Raw genomic sequence first — 20821 nt, 5'->3', positions numbered from 1 at the left:
CTAATAAACCTTCTGTTTTACTGGCTGGCTGAGAGTCACGTCTGACTGCGAAGTTGGGGTGCAGGACCCTCTGGCTTCCCCAGGAGCCCCGCCTGAGCGGACTCGCTGTGGGAAGCGCACGGAGGGGCAGAGGATGCTGAATGCTCCGAGGTCAGACCCAGGAAGGTGGAAGCTGTGTGAGCTGTGTGTCCTGAAGACAGGCTGCTCACAGAAAGGCGACTGCCCCAGAGTCCTGACTGGCTTCATGGGGAGCAGTTCCAGAGCATCGCCCAGGGACTCCGTGACACCAGTGAATGAGGTAATTCACTAGCCTGACTATAGAACAAAATAAGGACAGTCTGGAGGTAATTCTTCTGTTTTTCCTGCAAGTAGCAAGGACATTTGTAAAAGAAAGTGGTATTATTATTAAGCAGTAATCTGTCCCCACCATGGGGAAGGAAATTGTTTCTTTTGTTTTTCAGACACTCTACAAGCAAGCTGGCGCCAGCGGGAAAAATAACCCAGAATACCATGGATCTATGTTTTGTGTTGTTTGTCTGTGGTGTTTGTCTTGTTGCTAGCATTGTTGTGTTTTAATGAACAGAAAACCTCATGATGTGGGTGGGGGATGGCTTCCAAAGGCTGGCCCTGGGGGGGAAGATGTGTATGGGAATGCAAATTCTCAACTAGGAGGCCAGCACCTGTGTAATAGCTACCGTGGTACCTGGAAATGGAATGGCAACTAAGGTGGCCCCCACAAGCCCTATGGAAATAATGAAAAGGGGAGGAGCTCACTGGGAATTAATGGAGGGGTGTGTAAAATAGTGTAAATCAATAGAAGATGTTTGGATGTGCCCCTCTCCTATGACTATAGAGGAGCAGGATCAATGGCCTATGCAAGGGGTGGACAATTGGATGTACTGTGTATAAGGTGTTTTGCTGGGAATGTACATATTACTGGGGGCACAATTACACCAGCCCATAACCAAACTACACCCATCTACATGCTGCTATCTGGACTTTGGTGCACAAATGGATCTGTGAATCTTATTGCTGTGAATAAGCCAGGGCTTACTGCCTGATTCCATACCAAGTGGTCAAGCTGGTTTGGACAATATCCCATTTCTCTGTGAACATTCAATGGACTTATGATATGGACAAAAGCATACAAAACTTGAAGGAGCAGCTTGTTGCAACTGCCAGCAACTGGACACAAGATCGTGACCTCATCGAAGGAGGAGAGGCAGTATTTTGGGGGTGTCTCGGATGTTGGACCATACTGCAGTGGTCAGGACTCGGTGTTGCTGTGGATTTTGTATTGTTAACTGTACTTGTGTTACGTTACATAGGGAGATAACCTATTAGGAATGTAATAAGCCCTCCAAACCCTGCAGTGTACTAGACAACCCGGACCCAACCTTCTCAGGCCCACTCTAATGGGAAGTCTGGAACACTAATTGGAATAGGTGTGGTATGCCCGTATGAGAGAAGGTGCAGGGCAAAATACTACACAAGGGGCAGTGGGACAAATGGAATATCGACACCTTCCACCTTGATGCCTGACCCTATCAGGAAATGTGTCGCCATATGTCCTATGCTTTTCCAGGGATACCTGGGCAGGAGGATCCCAAAAGAAAAAGAAATAAAAAGGGGTGGAGTGTTAGGATATAGATATTCAGGCCTGTCTGTAAAGGCCTATACTCTAAGAATTTAGGTGTATTCTTATCACTTGGCTAGTGATAGAGGTATAAAAGAAAGAATCAAAATCACTGTCTGCTGGTGTAAGAGCCTTCTCTTACTGTGACAGTTTGTGGCCCTGTGCTTAGGCTCAGGCCTTTGGCTAAGCAGCAGAGGCAGCCATAAGCTGGGAAGCGAACGGTCACATCCTCACATTCCAAACTAGTCACATTGAAATAAGGTGCTATTGGGCTGTTAGGCACTATCAGGACAGGATGGTATTCCTATCACCTCCAGAGAAAGGGAAGTGCCTAGAAAATGTAAAAGGAAACTTAGTTTGATAGCATCCTTTCTGGCAAGAACTCACTTATCAATAGCTGGGATGTGAAATCCTCACTTCTGTATTGTTTTGTCATTATAGTTCCCACTTTGCTGTTGTTTGTCTGTATAATCTCTGTCTGGTTCTGTGATTGTTCCTGTCTGCTGTATAATTAATTTTGCTGGGTGTAAACTAATTGAGGTGGTGGGATATAATTGGTAACATAATCATGTTACAATATGTTAGGATTGGTTAGTTAAATTTCAGGAAAATGATTGGTTAAGGTATAGCTAAGCAGAACTCAAGTTTTACTATCCGATGAAGTGAGCTGTAGCTCACGAAAGCTCATGCTCAAATAAATTGGTTAGTCTCTAAGGTGCCACAAGTACTCCTTTTCTTTTTGCGAATACAGACTAACACGGCTGTTACTCTGAAAACTATATAATCTGTAGTTAATGAGGAAGTGACTGGGGGTGGGCATGTGGGTGTGTGAGATGGGAACAGGGAATGGGGGTAAGAAAATTGGAATCATGTTTTGCTAAAGGGGGAGATGGGAACAGGGAATGGGGGTAAGGAAGTTGGAATCATGTTTGGCTAAGGGTAGGAATAGGAACAGGGACACAGGTGAAAGGCTCTGTGGTGTCAGAGCTGGGAAGGAGGATACTAAGGAAGGAAACTGGAATCATGCTTGCTGGAAGTTCACCCCAATAAACATCGAATTGTTTGCACCTTTGGACTTCGGCTATTGTTGCTCTCTGTTCATGCGAGAAGGACCAGGGAAGTAAGTGGGTGAAGGAATAAGCCCCCTAACACAAGCTCTTCATCTTTCCCTGCTAATACTAAGTGGAAAATATTTTGGTTTAGAACCGCAGAGGATTCACTGGTTTGTGTTTGCTCCCTAATTCTAACAGGGGAAAACAGTGGGGGTGCCACATTATTCCTTCCCCATCAGATTATTCCTGGCATATTTCAGATCTCGTAATTATATCAACAATCAGGTGGTAATTAATACCAGCTCCTCACCCTAGCCTTATAGTTACCTCAACAACAAGAAAAGGCAAGATGTGCTTGAACTGATCTTGCTCTGATGCATTAATCAGACAATGGAGTTTCCCCAGCACCCCACCTCCCATGTAGCCACATCCCCCGCATGCCCCAAAATGCCAGCAACCCGCCCAAAACCTTAGCACCCCAACCCACGTGCAGCCTACTCCCACCAGCCCCTCCACCCCCCGACCCGTGCAGCCTGCTCCCCCAGCCCAGCTGGGAGTTGGGACACCCTAAACTCCCCTCCCCAACCTCACTCCACCCACCCCCTATTTCCCCCCCATAACCTCACCTTTTTCCATGTCCTGTCCAGGGGCACCTAATTAGTGGAGCCATGCATGTGCGGCACATCTAATTAGGTGCGTGGCCCTTCATTCTCTCATGGGCAGCTGCCCAGGGGTGCACCTTAGAGAGAACTATACCGCTAACCATCGTAGCTAGGACGGCAAAAGCTCTAGGGTACACACAGTCATAGTGGCAAAAAACAAACAAACAAACACTGAACAAAAATGACAGTAATGAAATGCCCATAAACTACATTAATGCAGAGTTACAGTGGCCCAGTGCTTCCTCCTGCCCTCCCAGCATGTGGATGGGAGCTAAAGTTAAACCTCTGAAAACTAGGAAATGAAGAGTTAAAGTACATGTCCTAACTGCAACACAACCTTAACTCTGCCCCTTCCCTATCCCTGGAGTTGGCACTCGCCACTGGGAATGGTTCAGGAAGGCTGGTGCAAAGGTTTACAAATTACCAGGGAAGTGACAGCTTCAACATCTCAGGAAGTCTTTGAGTCAAGACTAGATGCCTTTCTGGAAGATGCTTTAATCCAAAACAAGGCATTCAGCTCAACTGGGAAGCCAATGGACGAAATTTTCTTGCCTGTGTTATAGAAGAGGTCAGACTAGATGACCTAATCGTCACATTTGGCCATAAAAACCCATGAATCTACCATAGATACAAGGAAGGACTAAGAGAACATGCCACTGTTTGTGTTGTGTTGCACAGACGGGAATACCGGCATTTACCTGCATGCCCTCCAGCTGTGTGCACTCCGTCATCTCTAGCTAGAATTTGTTGCTGGAGGGATTACTGGGAGCAGCTTGGCAGAGCTGTGACTGGGATATGAAGGGGGGTGCGTGTGAAACTTGGGGCACCAAGTCTGCCTCATTTCCATGCTGAGTGTTGTAGGTTGTGTCAGTGAAGGTGCACAAGGATCTGTTCTTGTCACATAGACGGTCAGCAGCCTGGTGGCGTATGTGTAAAGAGAAGTTGTTAGACTTTGTGCTGTACTGCTCCTGTTTCCAAAGTGTTGTGTAGCAGGGGAGGGCAGAGGGTGTCACTGTGTGTGTCACTGGCATGTCGGGGTGATGCTGAAACAGGACAGAGCAGAGGTGGCATTCTGGGGCTGGTGTGAACCTTAACTCTGCATTTCCCCTTCCAAGAACCGAGGGGACAGGAATCCTTACCCAGCGAGGTCACACTCTCATAGTTCTCCTGCATGACGTCTCCGCAGAGGGCTCTCTGAGCGGGGTCCAGCAGAGCCCCCTCTTCCCTGGTGAAATACACAGCCACCTCCTCGAAGGTCACCGGTCCCTGAAAGAGCAAGAGTCCAACACTCAGGACCTGCTGCCCCACTCACAACCCCACTATTCGTGGGGGAGAGGAGCCAATCAAATTGGAGCTCTGGGAGGCTCGCTGTCAAAAGAGTTTCAACCCCCCACAAGGCTCCGAGCATCCAGGAAACACCAGGGTGAGGGGATGAAGAGAGAGTTCCTCGTCTCTCCCAGCAGATCCATCACACAGACTAACCAGAGACATGCAGGAGATGGGGCCCCGAGCAGGGTCTAGGGAGAGCTGCCTGGTAGGAAGAGAATGGAGCGTCAATCATTTTAAGAGAAATAGGGGAAGGATCTCCTTGGAATTGATGAGCCACATGGGATAATGAGAGAGAAAAGGGGAAGAACTAGAGAGAATTTGGAGCAGTGTGACAGAGCGAAGTGGCACAAATAGGGAAAGGGTGCAATGAACTCATCCCCCTCCCCCCCACTTCTCCTCCTCGGATTTCCTGGCTGCACAGAGACAGTTCAAACGCCCCCGCCCGACCGACCTCCCCCCGCCCTGCACCTCCGGTTTTTCCCCTTCCCCACACCCCAGGGGAACCCCGCCAGGCCGCAGTCTCTCTCCCCCCCCCCCCCATCCCAGCCGTGCCGGGGCCTACCCCCGGGGGCTGCAGCGTCTGGGGCCCCCCGGGGCAGAGAGTCACTTTCCTGCCCGGCCCCAGCGCTTCCCCCGGGGGCTCTCGGGCACCTGGAGTCTCTGGCTCCGGAGCGGACGGGGGCAGAGCCCGGGGCTGGCTCCCCGCGGGGAACGGACCTGCCCCGGGCCCGATCTCCGGGCTTTGTTCTCCTGCTTCCTCCAGCCCGCCCCGCTCCCGGCTGCTCCTGCCCCTTCCTGTGGGTCCTGCAGACGCCGGGCCCCGGCGTGCCTGTGAGTCGCGGAGCCGCTGCAGGGGCTGAGCCCGGGGCCTGGCCGGGCCGGGGGAGGCGGCGGGAGGGTCGGTGCAGGCGGGACCTTGCTGCGGGGGGGTCGGTGCATCCGTCGCCTTTTTTCGGGCTGCGGGGGGGCGGGGCTCCTCCATCCCCGCGAGCTTTGGGCGAGCCTGCGGGGGGCGGGTCGGCTGCTCCAAGCGCCCCAGCCGGTCCCCGCGGGGCTTGTGCGGCTCTGAGCCTCCGGCCCTGGCGCCAGACCGCGGGCGGCTGGTCCCGGGGGCTGCGAAGGGCGCCCCAGCCCCGCGGGGCCAGGGGGAGGCTGCAGCGGGGCCCGAGTGCGCAGGCGAGGGGGATCCGGCCGAACCCGCCAGGCTGAATCCTCCGGGCGGACTGCGGGACCCCACCCCTTTACCTCTTAACGGTTTCACGCCCTCTTGAACTCTCTCCTCAAAGTTCTTTTCAACTTTACTTGTTGACTATCGGTCTGGTGCCAGCCTGGGGGCGTGTAGTGTGGAAATCTCTGATTTGGCTACTTAGGGGGCACGGAGCATGCTCAGTAACATCTGCGGAAGCCGCTGCCCTTCTGCCTGCCCTTCCTTGGCCCCCGGTTCTCCGGCTGCCCTTCACCGGGCTCAGAAAGGGGCCAGGGGGCAGATCGGAGCGGGGGGCAGCCGGGGTCTGAGCGGGGGGGCGGGAATTGACAGGTCGGGGCAGGAGATCAAGCAGCTGGAGGCAGGGTTAGGAGGGGGCTGAGGGCAAAATCGTGGGGGGAGGAACCGGGCGTAAGCTGCGGGGTGAGGCCTGCCTGAGGGTAAGGGGGGCAAAAGCCCGGCACAGGCAGAGGGGGGCCAGTTACACTCCAGTGCGACACCAGTGTTTGCAATGGGGGGGGCAGAGGGGCTTCTTTATTTCCCCTCCCCCAGACAGCACCTCCCAGCATGGGCTTCCCAGGGCTGGTGCTTCAAGGCCCAGGCGGGGCACGGCCCAGTCGCGGTAGCGTCTCCCTGGCTGGTGAAGGAAGAGCAGGGAGGCCTTGTGGCACCTTAGAGGCTAACACATGTATTTGGGCAGAAGCTTTCGTGGGCTGGACCCCACTTTGGTCATCTCTAAGGTGCCACGAGGACTCCTCGTTCTGTTTGCCGATGCAGACTAACCCGGCGACCCCTCTGATCTCTGTCTGATGTTACCTACCGGGGGCTGCGGGAGACTTGATTCAGTGAAATGTTTGACCTACACCCCCTCACCCCACCTGACTCATCAGTAACTGCTCCTGTTAGCACATTAAGACAGAGAGCAATTTTTTACACTGGGGGGGACTGAGCCGTCTCTGTGCAGCCAGGAATTTCCAGGGGGAGAAGCGGGGGGCAGGGGTGCATTAATTGCACCCTTTCCCTGTTTGTGCCACTTCTCTCTAAAGTAAACTGGGAGGAGTGGTAGATACACTGGAGGGTAGGGATAGGATACAGAGGGACCTAGACAAATTGGAGGATTGGGCCAAAAGAAATCGGATGAGGTTCAACAAGGACAAGTGCAGAGTCCTGCACTTAGGACGGAAGAATCCCATGCACCGCTACAGACTAGGGACCGAATGGCTAGGCAGCAGTTCTGCAGAAAAGGACCTAGGGGTTACAGTGGATGAGAAGCTGGATATGAGTCAACACTGTGCCCTTGTTGCCAAGAAGGCCAATGGCATTTTGGGATGTATAAGCAGGGGCGTTGCCAGCAGATCGAGGGACGTGATCGTTCCCCTCTATTCGACATTGGTGAGGCCTCATCTGGAGTACTGTGTCCAGTTTTGGGCCCCACACTACAAGAAGGATGTGGAAAAATTGGGAAGAGTCCAGCGGAGGGCAACAAAAATGATTAGGGGTCTGGAACACATGACTTATGAGGAGAGGCTGAGGGAACTGGGATTGTTTAGTCTGCAGAAGAGAAGAATGAGGGGGGATTTGATAGCTGCTTTCAACTACCTGAAAGGGGGTTCCAAAGAGGATGGATCTAGACTGTTCTCAGTGGCAGCTGATGACAGAACAAGGAGAAATGGTCTCAAGTTGCAGTGGGGGAGATTTAGGTTGGATATTAGAAAAAACTTTGTCACTAGGAGGGTGGTGAAACACTGGAATGCGTTGCCTAGGGAGGTGGTGGAATCTCCTTCCTTAGACGTTTTTAAGGTCAGGCTTGACAAAGCCCTGGCTGGGATGATTTAATTGGGGATCGGTCCTGCTTTGAGCAGGGGGTTGGACTGGATGGCTTCCTGAGGTCCCTTCCAACCCTGATATTCTATGATTCTCTCACTCACTGATACAAATCGTCTCTAGTTCTTCCCCTTTTCTCTCTGCTGGGCCCTTCTCAGAGAGCCCTCTGCAGAGATGTCATGCAGGAGAACTATGAGAATGTGACCTCGCTGGGTAAGGATTCCTGTCCCCTCGGTTCTTGGAAGGGGAAATGCAGAGTTAAGGTTCACAACACCCCACAATACAGCCTCTACGCTGCCCTGTTTCAGCATCACCCCGACATGCCAGTGACACACACAGTGACACCCTCTGCCCTCCCCTGCTACACAACACTTTGGGAACAGGAGCAGTACAGCACAAAGTCTAACAACTTCTCTTTACACATACGCCACCAGGCTGCTGACCGTCTATGTGACAAGAACAGATCCTTGTGCACCTTCACTGACACAACCTACAACACTCAGCATGGAAATGAGACAGACTTGGTGCCCCAAGTTTCACACGCACCCCCCTTTCATATCTCAGTCACAGCTCTGCCAAGCTGCTCCAGTAATCCCTCCAGCAACAAATTCTAGCTAGAGATGACGGAGTGCACACAGCTGGAGGGCATGCAGGTAAATGCCGGTATTCCCGTCTGTGCAACACAACACAAACAGTGGCATGTTCTCTTAGTCCTTCCTTGTATCTATGGTAGATTCATGGGTTTTTATGGCCAGATGTGACGATTAGATCATCTAGTCTGACCTCTTCTATACCACAGGCCACAGAATTTTATCCATTTGCTGCCGAGTTGAGCTGAGTACCTGGTGTTTGACTAAATCATCTTCCAGAAAGGCATCTAGTCTTGACCTGAAGACTCCCTGAGATGGAGCATTCTCCGCCTCCCTTCATAGTTTGTAAACCTTTGCACCAGCCCTACTGAACCACTCCCAGTGGCGAGTGCCAACTCCAGGGACAGGGGAGGGGCAGAGTTAAGGTCGTCTGGTGGTTATGGCATGTACTTTAACTCTTCATTTCCTAGTTTTCAGAGGTTTAACTTTAGCTCCCATCCACATGCTGGGAGGGCAGGAGGAAGCACTGGGCCACTGTTACTCTGCATTAATGTAGTTTATGGGCATTTAATTACCTTGATTTTATTCAGTGGTTTTTTTTTGCCACTATGACTGTGTGTACCTAGAGCTTTTCCCTGCCGATGGGTCTGTCCACCCATGCTCTGTCCATTCTTCTACTGTCTGTCTCCTCGGATCCCTTCACAGGGTGGAGGGTTTAATGCCCAGATCTGTGGGCTACACGTTTTCAAAGTCTCCCATCAGTTTCAAAAACCCAAGAAGAGCCAAGCAGCCCCCAGCCTCTCCTGCCCCCTCTCTCTGGGCAGCTCAGCTGGGCCCAGACCCATCCCTCACCTGGCTCACAAAGGGACTGTGGGTTTCCCTGGCATCTAGGTAAGTAGATAGTGAACCCCATGCCAGGGGCCTGGCCTGAGCCTGCCAGCCCTTTGAGAGAGGAGCCACCCCCAGGTCCTGCTGGGTGTCCTGAATCTAAGGATCACCGGCACTGGGGAGCTGTCTGGGGACCAAGCAGCCTGTGTCTCTGAGACAAGCTCGCTGGGGCTGGCTGAAGAAGGAGCAATGCAGAGGGGTTACTGCAGGCTGAGAGAGGAGTCTTTGTGCTCATTGCACGTCCAGCACCGAGCCATCACGTGGCTGGTTCTTGGTAAGAGACAGCGGCCTTTTCTTCCTGCCCAGAGAATCCCGCACAGAAAAGGTGCCAGGACATTTTTTGTGTCCTTTCCTAGAATTTTAAAGCTCACAACCTGAACAAAGGGGATTGCACCATGGGGAGCCGTTATGACCTCCCCACGGGTCATCAGCAGAACAGGGCCATTCAATCCACCGCATACAGACCTCTGCGCCTTGAGCGAGTCGTGTAACTGAGAGCTGTAGGCTGTCCTGCATGTGGGCCAGCCACTAGAGGGGGATCCTCTACCACCGAGATGACAAAACGTTTAGCCTGAACAGGGAAGTGAGCTGGTTCAATGGGACATGAGGGAAATAGAGAAGTTGTCACCACTGGAGTAAAAGACGTTTACATCGGCTGAGGTTCTGGCCCATTTACTCCAGTGGAGCCAGGGTGATTAACATCAGCTGGGGATCTGGCCCATCTGCTCGTCTTTTCCCCAATCCTGCTCGCAGACCCTACCAGCTGCTGCTGCCCCTCAGTCCCGGCTGTGAGGGGTGTGAAGCCCGTTCATTGTGCAGTGCCTAGTTCCCAGATATCTGAGGGACTTCAGCTGCCCTCTCTCCCCAGGGCCCCCCACTCCCAATCCAGCTCCTACTGCTCCAAGGGGCCTTCTGCCAGGAGAGGAGCATGGCGGGGGGATGGGTCCCTGTTTGCCAGTTCTCTCTAGCTAGGACAGTCAGGGTGCCCAGCACTGGGGTCTCTGAGCACTGTGGTCCTGTGTGGGCTGCCACTCGCCTTCCCCTCCTTTGGTCTCATCGTGCATTGAATCCAGCCTTTTTTCTCTCCACCACCATCATCCTAAACATGCTGCACTTGCCTCCTGCTCCCTGTTGTGTGTAAAGAGTCTTCTCTGTAACCTCTGCCTGCTTCCCCCACCCCATTTCCTCACCATTCAGTCTGTGTTGATGTGGCTCTTTCTCTCCGGGATCCCCCCCTTCTCCTTCGGCATTGAGCATCCTCCCGGGAAGCCCACGAGGTTGGATTCTGAGAAGCACCAAGGTGACCTAGGAGCACAAACCCCCACTGCCCTTCCATGGGACTGGTGCTTGGCCCTTTGCTGTGAGCAGGATTTGAACCTGTGCAGGCAAAGCTCATGGGATTGGGGGAACCAGAGTCAGGCTGGGGCAGAATATGCCGTTTGACACCCCCCCCCCTCGGATAGGTTCGTGCTTTGGTGACCCTGTGATTCCATTCCCAGATCACAGAACCCCACAAAGGGGAGATCTACAGATTAATGGGGTGGGGACTTGTGCTGAGCGAAGGCTGTTGTAACCACAGAAAAAGCCATAGTGGGGTTTGAAGGACAAATCCCCAACCAGAGCCCTTGCTGGAGCTGGGGTGATCTCTGGTTCTTTCCTTGTTTTTAATGCTTTCCCCTGAAGAATAAACGTGCTTGCACCAAAGAGCTGGGTGGGTATCAGTGTTGGCCGTGACACTGCCCTTAGTCACTGCAGAGACAGCAAAGGGCAGGCGCTGGCCGTTTAGGACTTCTTGAGAGCTAGTACAGTGTAAACAGGGCTGGTGCAGCCTGGAAATATGCTGTTCAGGAGAGGGAGAGACACGTGTCTCTGCCCAAGAGAGGTGACATCTGGGAAGTCTAAGGGTGGGTGTCACTAGTGGACCACGGAGGGGGAATCCAGGTGCAGTTGCCCTGGAGGTTACAGCGGGACCCTGGAGCCAGCACGGCCAGCTCCAGTCACCCACTGGCCTGAAGTGCCATGCAGTGTTTTTAACACAACCTCGAGATCTCCTGCAGCTGAGGAAGGAAGGGAGCTGGAGACATGGGTAAAGGGTTTCCCCTCCCTCCAGGGGCAGGGGAGGGAGAGCAGTCATCTGCCATGGAGTCAGTACCTTCCCCCCCCCCAATAATGTGACAGGGGGGATGTGTGATGAGGCGTACACACTGCACACTGGGCCAGAAGGAGTTAACCCCACACTGCGGGCGAAGGAATTCCCGCCTCTCAGACCGTACTGGGCATGCTCCAGGTGTTATACTCAGTATAAAAAGGGAGCAGCCTGGGCTGACCACTGGAGAAGAAGGATCTCTGCGGGAGGTGCCCGCTGGAGAGCTGGACCAGAGATCTGGTGCCATCAGGAGCCTGGAGACCCCGATGCCTCATGAACTGCAGCTGCAGGAAGCGACAGCAGGCGGGTGAGCGAGTGGTGTCTCCCACCTGCGTGAGGTCAGCATGTTTCGGTGGGATTCCCCGCTGACAGACCACTCTAGGGCCCTGGGTTGGGGCCTGGTGGAGTCGGGTGCCCCTCTACCTGGACCAACAACCCCTGGTGGTGGCTCCCCTGGGTATCGGCCACTAGGCCGCGCTGTCCTGAATTCAAGGGCCGCAGTATTGATGCTGGCCTCTAGGCCATGCTGCCCTGTACCTGAGGGCTGCCATGCGACCCTGATCTCTGAATCTCATCACGACAAGACCCAGTACAGTCTGGTAGGCTGTAACTGTGGTAACCGCATGCTCCTTGCCCACCCTGCCAGGGGCCAGGGTGTACATGTACACCCTGGCCCCTGGCACAGTGTATATATACACTGTGACAAGGACAGTCTGCCCCTCCCAGTAGAGACGATTTGTACCTGTGATACTAGAAGGGCGCAATGTAAAGGGGTGGGGGAGGACATGAGCTCCCCCTGTGTCACCTCTGGGAGGAACCTTCCAGCCCCACATCCCTGGCTCAGGGAGACTCACAGCATCAGTGTCTCCCTGGAGCTCCTGTGCACGCCTGGGCACTTCAGCAGGGTGAGGGGGGCAGGAAATGTCCCTAAGTAGGCTGAGCAGAAAGACCCTGCTCCGGGCACATATGGGGAGCAGAGGGGATGGGACGGAGCCACTTCTCCCACCGGCTGAGATACCCCCTTCCACCAACCTCTCAGCATGCAGACAGACACGCTACCCCTGGCCCACGCCCACCCTCACTACTCCTGAAAGTCTGCGCTGGGAGCTCATTTTCCCTTGTGTGAGCCCCCTAGGATGAGATGCGTGTGGCCTCCCCCAGCTGGTCCCATCTGAGAACCTAAGAGTTAATATTGAGGAAGTTGATAAGGCTCCGAGTCGGGCTGGCTGATCTCTACGATTCTGGCCATGTAGCTTAGTGGAAGACAAGACTCAATATCCCTTTTATACATTTCATTAAAATGAACAAACAAAATGAACACCACATCTAACTAAACCTAAACTATTATTAACACCACTCAGCTAACTCTGGGGCACACAGTACTGGGATCTCGATCAGGCCAGATCTGGAAATCACTCAGTTAACAATTATCTTGCTTTGGAATCAAATCATCAGTTCAGCCAAATCATCAGAATTATAAAGCAGAAAATCAGCCCTTATAAACCCTGAAACAGGAACCCAAGGAGGCAGCTGTCCACATTGTTCACATTTAAGCCACAACTTTGGAGCGTCCATCTTAGACCTCACCAGCATATCGCTAACCTCCCGGTGGCTTCTACAGATTAAAAACCTTAAAATAGACACAGACCTTTATGCACAGAGTTTTAACGGTATGTATCCGCCAGCTCAGGTTCTCTGACCACTTTCATGGAACGAGGAGCACATGTTCAACCATTTTCTAGGGCAGCATTTTAGGGTTATTTAGATTTGGGAATTGTTTTTAGCTCCTTCCTTGAGTGGCTGCGACAGGTTTCACACACACACCTGCACGCAATGCAGTAGAATAGAAAGGATGGGATAGTTCCCACTTGATAAAAACAAAGCATGAAAAATAGAACAAGTAACCATCTGAGATTGAAACTGACAAGTGATTCCAACTCTGCAGCTCTTTCGACTCCCCTGGAGTAGGAGCTAGAGCTGCAGTCAAGGAACCAGGCGATGGAGTCGCCTACTCAGTACTCCACATTCGCAAGCTGTGTCAGGTACGAGGAGACAAGTCAAGGCTGGCACAGCCTGGTGTTGAGGTTACAACTTCCTTCCCCAGAGGGGATCTGTCTGGGAGTCCTGGAATGTCCATCTTTCTTAGGCAGGTGCTGGTGCAAAAGGGCTTCCACCTTTACCTTGGTCTTTATGGTTGAGGATTCCAGCTCACCCAACATTGCGGTCACTCCCCTGAAGTCTCCAGGCATGTGAGGAGTGAAGGACGCCTTGGTTACAGACACCATGGTCTGATCCAAACTGACGATAGCCCAAAGTCTGCCTCATGGAAGAGTCCGAATTAACCCAGCAGTTTTCTTAAAATATCGGTTGCTCCGAACTACAGGCACTGTTGAGGTTTGAACCCCAAAGATCTCCAAAGTGAAAACACCAAGGAAAGTTTTGGGGAGGTTTCCGTAGCCCGGCTTGAGGGTTAAAAGTCTGAGCTGTGACAATGGGCTTTGTTAAAAAAGGAAAAGGGGTCTCGGCTCCCATAAAAATAATGGATAGCCAACCCCCCCCCCACCAAAAAAAAAACCCCAAAAAATCCAAACCAAGCTACCTATTTCCTCATGCATCCATTGCCATTCATAAAAAGCACCGTGGGCCTCTCCTGACAGACGTTCTACATCTTTGCTTTGCAGAGAAGCGAGGAACTCAGTGACCCGTATAGTCTAATTGAGTAAAAGTTTACACAACTTGTCTCCTTCAGTAATTTTACTTTAGAGCTTGTCAAAACAAATTCCATTTGAAATAACTGAAGCTTGGGTCGGTGTTCTCCTATACACTATTTCTCTTTCACATTCCCCCCACCTCAGCCTTGGAGTGATATTGTACTTCAGAATCTATTTGTCAAAAAAAAATCACCAGAATTTTTTTTTGGGGTCTGTATTGTTAGAGACATACTTGCTGACAGATAATTGGAAATAAATTACCAAAATAATTGAAGCTGGCATGATTACATTGTCTTATTTTGACAAATAAAATATGCAGAATTTTAAACTATTGTGTGCAGAATTTTCAATTTTTGGTGCAGAATTCCCCCAAGAATAATATACAGCTGCAGCAGAATCCCTATAAGTCACCAAAGGAGCAGAATATATATAAAAAAAGACAGTGTGTAGCTACTGATTTCACTGTAATGAATATTTGCAGCATCTCCCAAGTGCAAGTTTGCCAAAAATTCCACTTTTGTTTTCTCCACATCAACACAGGCAGGGACAGCGTTTCCCAAATCATAGGCCACACGCACTCAGTTATTTCAGTTAGTTGCACAATCTGGGGTGTGCTGTTGTTCACCATTTTGGAGCAGAGCCCTAAACCCACTACTGTTTCCTTGTTAGCAAGCCGGATGGCTCGGAGCATCCTCTCCTGGTGAGTGAACACCACTTGAGCTTCTTCCATGTCCTCATGCAGCCGTGGGGAAAAGACAAAAATAAAATAAGACAGTACTTGTTTAGCAAACAGTCATTTCTCCAAAAGTCCCTGATAAATCTGAGCTACAAAACTAATATTCAGATATGTGACCAAATGGCCTCCAGGAGAGAGAGAAAAACCTGCAACACAGAGCGGTATAAGTCACTTTCTTGTTCATACAACATGAAATTCCAGAGCAGGTTACATTTGATTACTCAGAAATCAAGACAGCCGATTTCCCCATCGCTTTCTCCACTGATCCATTCACACCTGCTTCACTCAACAGCCCTTCATTATTATAGAGTTGTGTTATTGAGGAAAAAAGCATCGTAATAGGGAAAAACTGCTGACCTTCTCATCTGCAAATGAGCCCAGCTCAAGAGGGAAAAAGCCCAGGAGTGGCTTTGTCAATAGACAGAAACTGGGATTTAAACTGGGAATGATCGCATGGTGTTTGGGATCCATTGGAATTCCCCAGCCAGGTCTGGGACACTTTCATCTTTCATCTCCATAACGAGTCAGATTTAGGATCAAATCGGTGCTATTAAGTTTGGGAGGTGGAGGGGTAGAATATAGGTGGATAAGCTCCTTTGTGGCTCAGACAGACCCCAGCGCTGCTGGAGTGAGCGGGCCTAGTGACGGTGATGGGGAAGGAGGGAATCCCGTCGACTCACCCCATTTCCTGCCAGTGTTGCAAAGACTGAAATGATACATTTGTCCCACTCCTGCTCCTCCTCTTTGTGATATTGAAATAGATTTTCAATAAGAAAAATGGTAAAAAGAAAAATACCTGCTGCCCAGCACAACCTGGATCAGCGTGAGAACAACTGGGGATGAGACAATCTGTCGCCAAAGGGGGAACTTGGTGACTAAGACTCGCTCTGCTAGAGCGGGGCCAGTATAAAGGTGATGGTCAGGGCCTTTCCAGAGCAGGAACATTGGTGTCGATTAGGACAGGTCAAAGGGGAAGGTGCAAGCTAACCCCAGCCCCTGGGCTATGTCAGCACGGCACATACAGCAGGGTGTTTACATGAGGATTGCTACCTCCAGCAGGCTGGAAAATCCTAGAGGAGACAAAGCCCAGGTTGATTTTCGCTCAGTGTAGCTACTTGAGGTCACTCCTATTTCCCTCACCTGGGGCTGATGGAAACTCCTGGCCAGAGGGACACACGCTCCCAAGACTCCTGGGAGAAAGGAGTTGGTAGAAAGGACCACGGGAGTCACCCCAGAGAAGGGCGATCTGTGAAAAGGCAAAAGAGGGCAACTAACCTGGGGGAGCTGAGAGAACAGGGTGATGGAAATGGTGCAAACAAACCAAAAGGTTGCTGTGTGGGAATTAGCAAATATGGTTAAAAAAACCACCACCAAACAAAAAAAACTTCTCAGCCCTACACAAAGTTTTTGTGCTGTCTCTCTCTCCTGTGGAGACTCTGATGTCTATTCAGGTGTGAGCTGCGGATGAAACCTTTCCCGCACACCGAGCAGCGATAAGGTCTCTCACCCGTGTGAATCCTCTGATGTATGATGAGGGCAGAGCTCACACTGAAGCCTTTCCCACACTCACAGCATTGATAAGGTGTCTCGCCTGTGTGGCTTGTCTGATGAGCGCTAAGGTTTGATTTCTGACTGAACTGTTTCCCACACTCACAGCACTCATAGGGGCGCTCTCCTGTGTGGATCCTCTGATGTCTAGTAAGGTCTGACTTGACAGTGAATTTTTTCCTGCACTCACGGCATTCATAGGGTCTCTCTCCTGTGTGGATCCTCCCATGTGTAACAAGGGCTGACCTCTGCGTGAAAGTTTTCCCGCACTCAGAGCATTTATAGGGGATCTTTCCCATGTGGATTCTCTGATGTCCAATAAGATCTGACTTGACAAAGAAGCTTTTCCCGCACTCACAACATTTATACGGTCGCTCCCCTGTGTGGATCCTCTGATGTCTAATAAGGGCTGAGCTCTGAGTGAAGCTTTTCCCGCACTCACAGCATTCATGGGGCCTCTCTCCTGTGTGGATCCTCTGATGATTAATTAGGTCTGAGTTGACAGTGAAGCTTTTCCCGCACTCGCAGCATTCATAGGGTCGCTCTCCTGTGTGGATCCTCTGATGTATAATAAGACCTGAGCTCCGAGTGAACTTTTTCCCGCACTCGCAGCATGTATAGGGGCGCTCTCCTGTGTGGGTCCTCTGGTGATTAATAAGAGCTGAGCTGTCAGTGAAGGTTTTCCCGCACTCACAGCACTGATAGGGTCGCTCTCCCGTGTGGATCCTCTGATGTCTAATAAGGGCAGAACTCAGAGTGAAGTTTTTCCCGCACTTGCCGCACTCGTGAGGTCTCTCTCCTGAGTGGATCCTGTGATGCCGAATAAGGTGAGAGCTCTGGCTGAAGCTTTTCCCACACACACCGCATCCATAGGGCCTCTCTCCCGTGTGGATTCGCTTGTGTTTCATAAGGTCTGAGTGGCTACTGAAGTGTTTCCCACACTCAGTGCATGTGTGTTTTCTTGTAGGTATTCTCTGCTCGGCTGTGATTTCCTTGGAGTCCTGGTGAGTCCCCTGACAATTAATGGATTTACCCACTTTCTCCCTGGGCTGGTTTCCCTGCTGCCTCTCTGGCCTGGGCTGGCTCTCACAGGCTTTCCCCCTCACACAACACCTGGACACATTCCCTTTCGATCCTTGCGATAATTCCCCGCGCGCTTCCACTTGCTCAGCATCTTCCTGCTCAGGATTCAGCTCCTCGTTCTCATTCACCATCCAAGCACCTGCTAGGACAAAGAGAGAAACCTCAGAAACAGGGGTGGAAAAGGGGAAAACAAATCAAAATTAGAGCTGGAGAGACAGAAAAAAATCTAGTAGCTGAATTCTCCAAAACTCTTCTCCTTAGGGGAGAGAGGAGGGGAACAATTCTGCCTCCACATCCCATCAGGGAGGGAGCTGCTGCTGGGTGTCAGTCAGGATGGGTAGGAAGCCATGAGCGATAGCTGCCCATAGGGTACAAGGCCTCCTGGGGATACTCCTGAACTCCGAGAGCTCCCAAGGCCTTTTTAGCGAGTCCCAGGTATTTCCTTCAGCCACAGAGTGTATTTGAATTGGTTTAATGATCCCTCACCTGCGCAGGCGCCTCTCGGGATCTCTCCTTCCTCAAAGCCCTGGAGATCCAGGACCCATGGCTCCTCCCCTCGTTCCAGCTGGGAGATCACATCAGGTTTGGAAACGGGAAACCCTGCTCAGGGGATAGAAAACAAGGGAGATCAGGGGAGTTCATGGGACATTTGTCACAAAGAGTCTATTACTTTAACCTCAGCCCATTTTAAAACAGTCAATCCTGGGGGCAGCTCCTCAGGTGCTCAAAGGTGCAGGACGCTCTGCGTATGAGGGATTTAACCATCCCCATCTCTGCTGGGAACACACACAGCCAGACACTGCTCATAGAATCACAGGGTTGGCAGAGACCTCAGGAGGTCACCTAGTCCAACCCCCTGCTCAAAGCAGGACCAACCCCCACTAAACCATCCCAGCCAGGGCTTTGTCAAGCTGGGCCTTAAAAACCTCTAAGGAAGGAGATTCCACCACCCCCCTGGGGAACCCATTCCAGTGCTTCACCACCCTCCTCGTGAAATAGTTTTTCCTAATATCCAACCTAAACCTCCCCCACTGCAACTTGAGACCACTGCTCCTTGTTCTGTCATCTGCTACCACTGAGAACAGCCGAGCTCCATCCTCTTTGGGACCCCCCTTCTGGTAGTTGCAGGCTGCTATCAAATCCCCCCTCATTCTTCTCTTCTGCAGACTAAATAACCCCAGTTCCCTCAGCCTCTCCTCGTAAGTCCTGTGCCCCAGCCCCCTAATCATTTTCGTTGCCCTCCGCTGGACTCTCTCCAATGTGTCCACATCCCTTCTGTAGTGGGGGGCCCAAAACTGGACGCAATACTCCAGATGTGGCCTAACCAGTGATGAGTAGAGGGGAATAATCACTTCCCTCCATCTGCTGGCGATGCTCCTACTAATGCAGCCCAATATGCCGTTGGCCATCTTGGCAATGCAGCTCCTAAAACACAGAGTCAGTAACTCCCTGTTCCAGGAATTAAAGACTCCAGCCAGAGGGGAAGTCATCCTGGATCTGCTTTTGAATCACAGAGAGAAACCCAGAGACAATGGGAGAGGTGTAGGAAAGCCAGGACTGGTGAGCATGGACTGGAGGGATTCAGTGCAGTCAGGAAAAGGAGGGACTGGGGGTGTCACTGAATGTCGTATCCCAGGGCTTGTCTACACCTGAGACCCTGCGACTGTCTTGCTATGGTGCGTCAGTGTAGACACTCACTACAGCAATGGAAAAGGTTCTCCCATCAGCGTAGGCCATCCACCTCCGCGAGAGGCAGCAGCTCGATGGAAGCATTATTTTCTGTTTAAAGACCAACTATTCGAACTACCCTGAATTCCACATGTGTATTTGGAGTCTCTTGAAATTAGCAGGGCACATTTTTCATAGGCATTCAGGGAAGGGTTAGTGGTTCAACTTGGGGGAGATCTGTTAAAGAGATACCTAAGATACAGGCCCTCCCATCCCCTTTGGCAGCTGTTTTACAAAATCATCTTCCTCTTGTCATAGTTTCTTACCCACAGCTGGGGCTGAAACGACGGTTCTCACTGTCCCTGGACTGATTTCTTTCACTTGGCATTTATCTCAGGTAGTACGTAGCCCCCACTGCCTCTTTGAGTTGGCTCAAGAGGGTTTATGCTGCGGCCTTTGAACCTAAACCACACCCATGAATTTGAGATGGAGCCCGACCGCTGATAGTTTCAGACAATGTGTGTTGTGCCTTTTTCTTGCATTCTGCAGAAGTTCCTCTTGGAAGTTTTCCCCTCTGACTCCAAAATATGTGGGTTCAGAGTTCTATTTTAAAGTGCTCTAAAGTCCACATGCAGAGTTTTGCCCGGTCTGTACTTACAAGTTTTGCCAGCGTAGCACTGGCAGTTAGGGGTGTAAAAATCACACCGCTAACCATCACAGCCGTGCCAGGAAAAGGTGTAAGGTAGACACAGTTATAGTGGCAAAAAGTCCATTTAAAAAAAAAAATCCGGGTAGAATACCCATAAAGTACATTAATGCAGAGTTAAGGTTGCCCAGTGCGGCCTCATGTCCTTCCAGCATGTGGATGAGAGCAAAACTTAAACCTCTGAAAACTAGAAAACGATGCCATACCTGCAACACAACCTTAACTCTGCCCTTCTCTAATCCTTGAGTAGGCACTAGCCACTGGAAACAGTTCAGTAAGATTGGTGCAAAGGTTTACAAACTACGAAGGTCAGTGGCATCTTCTCCATCTCAGGAAGTCTTCAGGTCAAGACTGGATGCCTTTCCGGAAGACGATTTAATCAAACACAAGGGATTCAGCTCAGCTTGGCAGTATCTGGATGAAATTCTGTGGCCTGTGTTATACAGCAGGCCAAATTAGATGTTCCAATAGTCCTTTCTGGCCACAAAACCCATGAATCTACAATAGACACAAGGAAGGACTAAGAGAACCTGTCAGGGTTTGTGTTGTGTTGCACAGACGGGAATACCGGCATTTATCCGCATGCCCTCCAGCTGTGTGCAGCATAGCCGTAATTGAAAGGTGGAGGGATTAGTTGGAGCATCTTGGCAGAGCTGTGACTGTGGGATGAAGAGAGGTACATGTGAACCCTGAGGGACCAAGCGTGCCTCATTTCCGCGCTGTGTTTGTAGGTTGTGTCAGTGAAGGTGCACCAGGGCACGTTCTTGTCACGGAGATTGCCAGCAGCCTGGGGGCATACTTCTAGAAGACTCCAAGGTTGATCAATGGCAAAGTGAAGACAATGACTCAGAAGGAAACCTCACGGTGAGGGGAGGGGAGTGTGTAGCGAGGAGGCCTGGCCTCCCTCAGAGCTAGACCTGGAAGGACCATAACCCACCCTTTGGGCTTCAGAATCAGGAAAGCCATGCCCACCCCACCGGACGTGGAGGGGCAGGACAGGAAGCGGAAGTACAAAAGGATGGCCGTTATTTGCGCTGG

The 20821-nt window shown here is 51.3% G+C and overlaps 1 protein-coding gene across 1 annotated transcript in view; it reads right to left on the bottom strand.

The window, feature by feature from the left end:
- Positions 1 to 20821, bottom strand: part of LOC125628631 (uncharacterized) — a 37990-nt gene that overhangs the window by 9037 nt on the left and 8132 nt on the right. Inside the window, 2 exon segments of the mRNA XM_075124093.1 lie at positions 16685 to 17551; positions 17896 to 18009. Of these exon segments, the coding sequence (XP_074980194.1) occupies positions 16685 to 17551; positions 17896 to 18009 (981 nt within the window).

The sequence above is a fragment of the Caretta caretta genome, chromosome 28 (genome assembly GCF_965140235.1).
Source record: "Caretta caretta isolate rCarCar2 chromosome 28, rCarCar1.hap1, whole genome shotgun sequence".
Lineage (NCBI taxonomy): Eukaryota > Metazoa > Chordata > Testudines > Cheloniidae > Caretta > Caretta caretta.
The sequence above is the reverse complement of the archived record's forward strand: the minus strand, read 5'-3'. Positions and strand labels throughout refer to the sequence as shown.